Genomic DNA, 11,408 nt, shown 5'->3' on the forward strand with positions numbered 1-11,408 from the left:
CTGGGTCTGGCAAGTGCACATATTGTTTTTCAATTTGTGTATGAGTCAGAGTATGGACCTAATAGGTTGAGCAAGTGGCTGACATCCATTTCTCGTAAAAATAAAATCTGTTAATACAAACCTCCACTCTGTGGGGGCCCATATGATCCTATTAGGATCGGACATGGTTGAAAGAAGAATAATATTATAATACATGGTAGGTAGGATAAAGGGCGATGATAAAAATTATACAGAAGGAATATGTAGTTCACCAGACAATTTCAATTTCTGACAGCACCTCACATCCTTATTGAGTTTGGAGACCACTGGTCTACACCATTGGTATTTTTTTATCGTAAACAATAAAAATAACTTCTTTGTAAGGAGTCTTAGGCACTACTAGCTATATTATAAAAAATGATACTTACAAATAAATTTCCTTGAATATTATCCGGGTTGTTCAATACAGCAGTTATGGAAAACGGTGCATTGACAGCAACTGTCACTTTCTCTGTATTCAATTCAACTGTCATTCCTTTTGACAGTACAGATATGAATATTCCACTCTGTTGATAAATAAAAGAACTATTAGGTACTTATATAATATTTATTCAAATTTGGAATGCGGTGTCAGAAATAAACAAAACATAGCACCTGTACTCCTGTACATGTGCATGGAATTACTGTCGACAATCGTGCTTATTTTAAACTATCATGACAATAACTGTTTACACGTAAATGTGCTGACTGTCTCTCCAATCTCATTCATCAAGAGTAAGCGAGACGCGAGGTTGTCACTTTATACTACTATCTGACAGGTCGTATTGAAAATCGGTTAAGCTCAAAATGAGTAGTTCGTTTTTTACCGGCAGGTTCGCCCTAATCGCTCTATTGCGCTGGCGCAGATCGAAAATAATCTTACTTGCGCGCTGAAATTTGGAACCTTCCAAACTTGTTTGATTCATGCACGCAATCTTGTCAACTGCAGGATAATACATGTTTCCCTATACATTTTCTTACTGAGCATAGTACATCCATGCTCGTGTAAACGGGGTAGGTTGGGGTAGGTATTAGATATACAATATTTATTCAAATTTAGAATGCGGCGTCAGAAATAAACAAAACATAAGAATGAATTGCATTTGACAAATGGCAATATGTTGTAACTCACCATTCTAGATAAATTGATATTTTTGTCGATTCGAGTGAGGAATTTTAGTACACACATCTGTGTAAAATATCAAAAAAGTTTTGATGAATAGTTTTCTTTTAAATTAGAAATCAAATTGTCTTATTATTCCATATAAGACCTAAAATATATCGTATGCCTTCCAAACGAGATATAGAACATTTTGCATGTTAGATTTTTACTTGGTCTGCGTCGTGCGTTACAAAAATGTATAGAAAAAACTCTATCTACAGTTTCATCATACATTCCATTATATACATTTTTTTGTGCCTCCTGTAAAATTTGTGATTTATAGGTTACGACATATCGACTGCTTAATCAGCAAACCAGCTAACTGCACTTTTGATGGTATTTTGTCATAAAACATGTTTTTTAAGCTCACACAAAATTTGAAACTCCTAAACCTATAAACACATGCGTTATCGTTTTTCACACAAAACACCCAACTGCAGGTGCCAAATTTTCAATATCGTAAATGGAACAACTCCACTCTTTATATAATTTTTTTATATATATATAAAAGGGAAGCTAAAATAGTGTATTAATTCATTGTGCAGTGTGTTTGTAAAAAAAAAATTTCATGTGTATTTTTGGAATTGTTAAATTCCGCTTGATAGTTAAATTATTAGGTTTTTTTTCTTTTTGAACAATTTGACCAAATGAGTTTGCAGATTAAACAGTTGATATTGCAGTTTGCCAATCAATGAATATTTCTTTATAATTGATAGGTACATGTCATAGAATTACCTTTGTTATGACACTGTTGTCTTGAATTCTCAATATTTGACAGACGATATCATAGTCTAGGCCAGCTACTAAAGTTCCTGGAAGTATTACTAGTTTTTTACCCATCTGATGGCCGATATCCAATTTATTAGCATTCTTTATATCATTTACTCGCCATGAAAACTAGAAAATAATAGTGAATCTATTAAAAGCATCTAAAATTCTAAAATATATGTAACTATAACCTTACCATTATATTATATTGGCTACAGATGTTATAATGGTGATCTGGGGAACTACGGTTCCCCTCGCACTTTCAGGTATAAACCTAAGCCCCCGAACAATGGTATAGTCCATAACACTGCATACAGCGCAATAAAATCGTAGCCAAAATAATATAATGGTTTTAGTATAAGCATGTATTTTGAATTATCCTATTATAATAATAGTAAATTATTTAAAAAATATTGTTTCCGGTTGGAATTCGATGACTATTGGATCGTCTAATGTGATTTACTAATTTTATAAGTATGTTTCTGAGGTATTCCGAATTATGTATTCTCAATGAAGAATGTCACATTCAAAAACCTTGTGTATTATCCATTGAATATTATAAAAAGTATGAGTAGGTATTTAAAATTTTGAGAACCCGCACCTAGAAATTGAAATAAATACCTACCAGTCGTTAATAACACCTTGATTAAAAATCACAAAAGATAATCAATAGGTATTAATGAAATTTAATAATATCTCCGCTGCGTAATTATTGGTGAATAGCTTCATGATTGGATATGGTGTGGGTGGCTGAAATTGGTAAAACACATTGGCCGGAATCCGATGGATGCTGGTTTGAGTTCCGCCTGACACCAATATTTTTTCAAAATATTTTATCTAAATGTTTTTGAAGTATTCCGAATTATGTATGTTTAATAAAGAATGTTGCATTCTTAAATAATTGTGTGTAGGTATTATTCAGGACCCAGAGGCCGTCCAAGAAGGAGATGGGCTGACGCCGTAGAAGTGGACTGGCTTCATATAGGAAGACCCGGTAACTGGAGAAGTGTGGCGAGAGACCGAAGTGAGTGGAGAGCGGTTGTGGAGGAGGCCAAATCCCACCCCGGAATGTAGCGCCGTCGAAGAATAAGAAGGTATTATTCATTAAAAAAATAGTGTAACTAAGAATTTCTTTTAATTTTAGATGACATGCTTCTCATTTACATCTGGCTATTATCTACGACAGGATGAAGGCCTCCTTTACCATCTTTCACTATTGTCAGTTCTGCGCTTTTGACTACCACATACTTTCAATCATGCATCATGCTTCTTTCCACATAGACTGACCCTGTATCTATATCACATACCAACATTTAAATTGAATCTTCTACTTCAAATTACCCAAAACTTACAAAATGCACCTTAAGATAAGATAGAACAAGAATTTTAGTAAATTTATATCAACTTACATAGTAATCATTGGTGGGTTTGCACGGAGTCACCTGAGCTTCGACAAGATAAGGTACATCCGCATAAGTAACATCGGATCCCAGCATTAGAACTGAAAACTGCTCATTTCCTTGTGAAGCCCCGTGGTCAAATTGTAACTTTGGTTCGCTCTTGGCATCCGTGAATTTAATCACAAATGTATTTGTATCACCAACAATTCCCTTCTCATTTATTCCAGTTATATTAAATACATAGTCAACACCTTCCACCAGCTAGGTAATAAAATATTTGTTTAAATAAAATCATTAGATTGAGCTTGTAGAGTAGTATGTTTTAGTCTTGATGCATCTATATTATTTTGCTTCTTTTTATCTACTTTTTGAGTATTTCTCAGGACTAAAAAATACTACTCTACTATGAAAGTAATATTTACACAGTACTTGTATAATAACACTGAATAGTGATGCAAGAACGTTTTTAGTATAGTTGAATAAATTAATAACTACAGAAAAAATTATATTCAGAGCATTGGTAGTATTGAATACAATTTAAAAAAATTGGGACCTGCTTTAGATATTCTCACTTTGACATCTTTGTACCACCGCTCGAAATAGAAAATTTTACGAACCAGAGCACTTGAGAATTTTCCTAAAATATTAACATAGTTAAGTATCTAATTCTATGTATATTTTATAAAAATAAGTGTGTTAGATTTTTTTGTTATAAATGGCCTATCTACCTCAAACGACCAAATTATATTTCTACGGGGCGGAGCGATAATTTTGCTGATGTCATAAACGGCGCTCCAGTGTGCTCCGGTTCAATTCGAGCCCTGCTTTGTACTATTATTTGAGATGTTTCAATAATGATTTTTATAAGTAATATTATATAGATTTAGATTGGTAGCATGCCAAGCTAATGAGTGATCTTTGCACCAAATTAATCTGGAATACAAAATTGAATGGCTTGCAGGTAATATAAACAGTAGCCTTCTTTCAGCTTCACAAAGATTTAATTATAAAACCGCTATTTACATCAATAGAAGAAAGCTTTTCTTCAAGATCTGTTAATATGAACCTTCTAATGATTCGATAAATCTATTTACCATGGTATTATTAATGACAACACTGTTGGTTTCGGCAATTTCCGGGCTCATCGCCGTTAAAGTTTTCTCCAACTTTCGAACTGCGCGCCAAACGAGCAGATTAAACCTCTGACCCCTCGGTCCCGCCAAAACTTTGAATCGAACCGTCCAATCAAATCGCAGCTGTTGGCCTGAAGTTGTTTGTAGCCTACAATAAAATAATTTACCCATATTAGATACGTCTTTATAATACTATTTTGTCAAACAATAATGACTTATATCGCAAATATCATAAACGATAGACCAGATTAATTGATACGTATTTTAAATGAATCACCTTATTTTTGTCGCTCCCGGAGGTGACGCAAGAGCGGAAGTTGCATTATCTACAGTTTCCGCTTTTCCACAAATGAATTGTGGCGCGAGAATTCGAAATTTCGGTTTTCCATTCTGAAAATACAAATTTATTCTGACTGATTTGCTCACCTTTTTCTAATTTTTTAAAGGGAAAATTAAACACGTAAAATAGTAGGTAAGCACAAATATAAAAACGCTCTACCAACCAGGCAAACGCATGTACTATGAAAATGTAAATAAAAAAAAATACATAAATGATCTGGAAAAAACCTTTTCTATTCGTCAATTAATATTTTTTTCATACTCCAGGGCCCATTCCAATTTGGGAACCTTGCGCTTTGTATGTAGCCCTTTTAGCTCTATTATAAATCTAGACCTGACAGGCATACCTACCTTGTCAGCCCAAAGATTATCCTTTCCACTAAACCTACCCTCAAAGGCAGTGGCGCACCCAGGGGGGGGGGGGACAAGGGGCCCTGGCACCCCCCAAAAATGAAAATTATCAGAATGATTTTAAACATTGAATTTGAAAGCCAATAAACTATACCTTTGGGCTTAGACAAATAAAGACACGGCAAAAAAAATGATTTGTAATAATTCTCCAGCACCCTTTTTAGAAAAATTTCTTAGATTTTAATTTCTCACACAAAAATTTCGAAACACTAATGTCAGGTTTTTTTAGAAACCCAATCTCTAATGGAACTGTCAAAAAAATCTCAGTGTCCACCCGAATTCCGGAGTGGTGTAGGTCATGGCTGGGGAGGGCTGACAGGGCTCTAGCCTGGGGGCCCGGCGTGTCGGGTTGATCAGATAAGTGAAATAAACACACATCATAAATTAGCTTTAATAGTAAAAAAATATGGCCTGCGGCGCTATTATATATACTTCATGGCCATAAACATTGTAAATTGTATAATTGTGCAATATATTTTCTGACTATTATGTGTCGATACTCGACAGCTCCATTATTAAAGTAGATTTATTAAAAATCGCTAATAATTCACTGTATAAGTACCCTTAATTTGAACTAAAACACAATTTGAAATACGTTAATGTAGTGTTTCACACTGCCTTTAATCTTGGCGGTAGGTAGGGGGGCAGCCAAATATCCTAGCCTGAGGGCCCGTTTCAGGATGTGGAGGCCATTGTGTAGGTATACCGAGTGCAATAGACAAAAGACCAATAAACGAGAAATTAGGCCGCGTTGTGTTGAGTAGGTTTGTGTATAGTTAAATGAAATAGGTAATACTTTTTTTTGTCCATGTTCAATTAATATTTTGGAACCTCAATATTTAAAAACCAGAAATTGACGATAAACATTCGGCGAAAAGAACGACTACACCCACTACAGTCGGTGGTGGTGCAAATCAAAAGAACATTTTTTTAGTGCAATTCGGCATAACTATTGTAGCTCTCTAGACCAAGAGGGTAGCACAGCCGATATTGTTTGAGTAATGTTTTAGCATACTAGGCGCACATGTCCAGGCCCCCTATGTTAGAACTTGCGAGTGCCAGCTGCCCGGTCATATGACATCATTGTGACGTACTACCGGAGTGATAATAGCATTCGAGAAAATAACGCTAATCAGACAGTGGCGCTATTCATTGTCACCATACACATATAGGTGTTTCATCGTATTAATATCTATGGTGAGCACTGTGCGCGGGCGGCATGCCTCGAGCGTGTATTGGCTGACGTCACAATTACGTCATGTCGTCTGGTGCCACACGAGTCGATAGTTAGGAAATCGCGGTGCAGCATCGTCACTGTTAGTCACTTCCAATCCGTCAGTCGCTGATGACACGCCAACGGTTACCGCCACTATGCCTCTAATTTAGTAAAAACTAGAAAAAAACTGTACATATATGCAGCCGTGTATTGTGAAAATATTTAAAAATAATAATTATATGAAGAAGAAAAAGAGCCTATGGGACTAATTTACTTTCTCCTATTTGCCCCCCCCACCCCCAATATTAAATCCTGAGTGCGCCACTGACTTCTTCCAAATAATATAGCCACATTTGTTTTTTTAATAATATATACCTACATTTGCCTATATTAGTATATTATTGTCCATCATTGCAGGACCGTACACACACTAGAAATAATTTGATCACAAAAACCCTTACGGCAGAGGAACGCGAAAAATATGTGCGTGGTTCTAGTTAGAGTCTAAATCTCTAAATTCTAGATTCTAGAAGATGAGCGCTCAATTCTAAGTACATGTCCATGCATTTAAATCGATTTCTCAGTAAGTACCTACACATTGCCACGAAATAAAAATTATTTGCGAAACACTATTAGCCAAAAATCATTATCAATAAAGTTTGAAATGTTAAAAAAAACAGAGCTGATTTTGATGGAATAGTAAGTGATTTTGCAACTATAAAAGAGTATTATTCAAAAACTACATTTTTATAAGATGTTTTTTTGGATGCCCTTAATATGCATTAGCCCAGGGTCTCTTCAAGCGTAAATCTGACCATGCATTCTTGGCAAAATACATTTTTTTACATGTATAATGTTTACTCGTTTACGGTGGTACGGTTACGGTAACTGAAATACCGAATGGGTGTGGAGTGACAGGCAACCGATCTCGAGTGTGGAAGAATATGGGATAAACTTAAATGCGTGTCAAGAATACGTCATTCTTCGTTCTGACAACTGCTCTCGGTTTATGCACTGACGCTCATTCAATATTGGTGTATTTTAAGGTTGCAACACACACGTCTATAATGTATGTGCGTGTCAAGAATACGTCATTCTTCGTTCTGACAACTGCTCTCGGTTTATGCACTGACGCTCATTCAATATTGGTGTATTTTAAGGTTGCAACACACACGTCTATAATGTATGTGCGTGTCAAGATTACGTCATTCTTCGTTCTGACAACTGCTCTCGGTTTATGCACTGACGCTCATTCAATATTGGTGTATTTTAAGGTTGCAACACACACGTCTATAATGTATGTGCGTGTCAAGAATGCGTCATTCTTCGTTCTGACAACTGCTCTCGGTTTATGTACTGACGCTCATTCAATATTGGTGTTTTTGAAGGTTGTAACACACACTATTGCACGTCTTGCATATTTCATTTTCGTGGGACACACACATTCAAAACCCTACTTCACAATGCAATGTATTTGGGGTGTAGCCTATCTGAATTCTACCTATTTATTAATCTGTTCTGTGGTCGAGACTACCAGTCGAAAGTGAACACTGATAAATATTTTTTTACCTGACACACTGACGGAAAGATAAGAATATTCAGAATAATAATTGTTAGAGGTATTATTAATTTTATCATCATTGGTAATTTTAAATGTTATTTTTTTAAATATATATCGTTGGATTATTGTTTGGAATTTATTGTGCTGATTGAGTTCTTGTCGTGAATTTCAAAACTGACCTAGGTAAGTAAGTTTGTGTATAAAAACATTTGAAACGAATAACAAATTTACTGTGTACCTACTGTATAAATCAATAATGAATGCACACTCAAAAGCCTTCCTCATTGCATTTGCAGTCATTTATGCTAGGGTGACTATAATTTGCTATATAATATAGTAGCAGGTATATTTAATTTACCAGCGCTTGAAATGAACCGGAACGCACCGGAGCACAGCTGCTGTTCGCGGGATCTCTGAGATTATCACTCCGTCTCGTGGGCAAATTAAATATTGCATTCCAGTTCTTGAACTATTAAAGGGTAATAAAACTAATTTAATATGTGTATTTTTTTAAGTTTATACGAAACTTATTGGAATCATAGTAAAAAATACCTATAACGTAATGGTAATGTAAAGCTCGATTTTCGCCTGCGGCGCCGACAGCATTATGCTCTAATCTTCCATGCCACAAGTTTAAAGACAGTTAATCCATTTGACCCTCTGAGCTTGGCACGTGTATTTTATATACCTAACACATACAATTATTATTAGATAAGTTTGTAAATAGTTTCGTTAAATTATCGAGCGCTCCGGTTCGTAAAATCTTGCATTTCGAGAGCTGAAAATAACATACAGGGAAATGTATTAAATGTACATACTCTGTCAATATTTTCGGACATATTACGCATATTATTTTTGTATAAAATCCAGATTATTTCACCAAACATGCTGACTCTCGTAGAATCAATATATAAAATACTTACTGTTTTGTACGCCCCACCAGGGGGGGGGGGCAATTTGAATGCTTTGGGGGGCAAAAGGTCTCCTTGAAAATCATTTGAAGATGAAGCATAGCACAAGGATCGCACTAATTTTCTTCCGAGTTGTACCTACATGTACGTAATATAGATATAAACTTACGAAAGTTAAATAAAAAATAGTATTTTATTGCCCATGTGGATTTTTTATTTGAAGCAATTCATTTTTTTTTTAGCATGGAGATTTTTGAAGCGTTGAAGTGGGGCTTGGCGGAAATAAGGTTGGGAAACACTGTCTTAGAGTCAGGCTCTGACATTTTTGGATAATCCTTTGCGAAAAATTGCCTTTGCTGTAAGCTGCCATTGTGTGTTTAAAATACCCCAATAATGATGCTTTGGCTGATTTTTTATAGGTAGGTACTATGGGAAAAAACACGCATCCCTTTATGTTGGTACTTTCTGACGAAGTGACCATTGGGCTTCGGTAAAACCTCCACTGATTAATTAATATGGTCACCCTATGTTAGTTATTATAGATATCAGCAATCAATCTACTCAATATCTCACGAACGGGAGGTTTTATTATCTACAGTGGTTCACAACATTTTTTTTAAAGTATTTTTGCATAGGTAGTAAATTTAAGGAAGTTAGATGGTTTTATTTATTTCAGTAGATACCTACACTTGAAAAGATTCTGCGCTAATACGTATTGAGGTCCCAAAACCCAATTAATTAAAACTTAAGGCCTTGTCCACATGGCGCGTTTTGACTCGCGCGCATTCCAGGTACATGTGACCTCATTGAGCCGTCCACAAGCACTCACGCTATGAAAACTGTCGCGCGCGGTCGAGATATAGGTGACCTCATTGAGGCGTCCACGTGCACTCGCGGCGAGACACCCTGTAACCCTGTAACAGGCCAAAATGTATAGGTACAATTTTACGCTCTACGTCCTGGAAAAACGCACAAAGGCATATGATATAATGGTGAGAAAAGATATTATATATTATTTACCTTTCTTGCTTATTTATCTGGATATATTCGTATAGTACAAAATAGTTTAATAATAGTAAGTAGGTATTTTATATTAATTAAATACCTGCACACTTTTTTCGATTCGTGAAGGTGACTTACACGTGTTTACAATGGCGTGTCCATCCAATCCATAGCAGGAACCTTATAAATCGAGCGAAAAAATAAAAACGAAGAACGAAACCTCTAGATACCTAGGTACCTACTTCGGGAAGTGACCATATCCAGAGCTGATAGCAAATTATACATGGAGTCACCAGCTTATAATATTATTTGTCTTCGTGAACCTATCTGTAACGCAAAGAGAAAACGTAAATATGTAAGAAAGAGCGAGACAAGGATAAGGCGTATTAAATATAAAATGTAAACTGACATAAAAAGAAAGGAATCGTTTATTTTACTCGTGTTTTGAATAGGTACCTAGTTTGACAGAATTTGATGCAGAGCTAGGCCACATTCATGAAACTGGTATCACTTGGTATTTTATTATTACTTACAACGTTTTTATTATTACGTTTTTATTTTTTTACAACGTTTTTCTTAGCTCGTATTCTTATTTGTCCGGTGGTTGTTTGTCCGGTACAAATCTTGCAATCGATTTTTAACTAATTTCCCGACTAGCTAGACATTTGGCACTTTTAGAATATATCAGAACACGATGCCAATGCATTTTTTTAATACTTTTAGCTATCTTTAAGTAGAATTGAATTCATTTTCAGTTAATTCTGTTTTGTATGAAAGGTTATTTTGGAAGAAATCCGTAAAAAGTAAAACTATTATTGGTTGCTAAGTTGGTCCTAGCAACTAAATAATTAATATAATATACGTGCGTTACTATGGAAATCAATATGACATTTCAGCATTATTTATATCAAGTACAATTTTTTTTGGTCGTTTAAGCTAGTCAAGTCAAGTTTATAATAATGATTCAGCAGAAAATTTAAAAACGTTGTTTATAAAAAGTTCTTTTTATCTTGTAATTATTTTTCTACACTACCTACCGATTTTTATACTTAATGGTTAGTCATACCATGTTTACCATAGTTGTTGGAAGGTAGGTACCTACCTACCTATCATGCAGTTATTTTATTTGGTCATCCAGTGAAATGACACCTATTAAGTTAGCAATTACCTTGAGTTCGTTGCTTAGTAACATTGTGGTTACAAAACATTGCAGATACGCCAAAGTATGCACATATTATTTTATTTTACAAAATATAATATGTACTTCCACTATTATTTGCGTGTGTTGGTGCACATCACTGTACACAAAGGCGACCAAATTATGAGACACTGTCTTCACAACAAGAAAATGTTTTTGAATCCTTATCAAATAAATTTATTCTGTATAAATTTTATTAATAAAGAAAATCATGACGAATAATTATTATTGTCTATATTATGTACTTTATTTTTGTTCAAATTCATATAATATTTTAATTTAAAATATT

General features: G+C 34.8%; 1 protein-coding gene across 1 annotated transcript in view; it reads right to left on the reverse strand.

Moving 5' to 3' along the window:
* The window catches only part of LOC147071482 (uncharacterized), a 28,558-nt gene extending 17,445 nt beyond the window's left edge, over nucleotides 1-11,113 (reverse strand). The window contains exons 1-6 of the mRNA XM_085947959.1: nucleotides 11,090-11,113; nucleotides 4,759-4,871; nucleotides 4,443-4,629; nucleotides 3,358-3,609; nucleotides 1,916-2,077; nucleotides 408-545 (exon numbers count right to left, since the gene is read on the reverse strand). Of these exons, the coding sequence (XP_085804085.1) occupies nucleotides 408-545; nucleotides 1,916-2,077; nucleotides 3,358-3,609; nucleotides 4,443-4,629; nucleotides 4,759-4,871; nucleotides 11,090-11,113 (876 nt within the window). The remainder of the gene's footprint in view (nucleotides 1-407; nucleotides 546-1,915; nucleotides 2,078-3,357; nucleotides 3,610-4,442; nucleotides 4,630-4,758; nucleotides 4,872-11,089) is intronic.
* Nucleotides 11,114-11,408: the final 295 nt, after the last annotated feature.

This window comes from Rhyacophila brunnea, unplaced genomic scaffold, assembly GCF_057557595.1.
Source record: "Rhyacophila brunnea isolate RB1 unplaced genomic scaffold, BYU_Rbru_1.0 scaffold_20, whole genome shotgun sequence".
Taxonomy (NCBI): domain Eukaryota; kingdom Metazoa; phylum Arthropoda; class Insecta; order Trichoptera; family Rhyacophilidae; genus Rhyacophila; species Rhyacophila brunnea.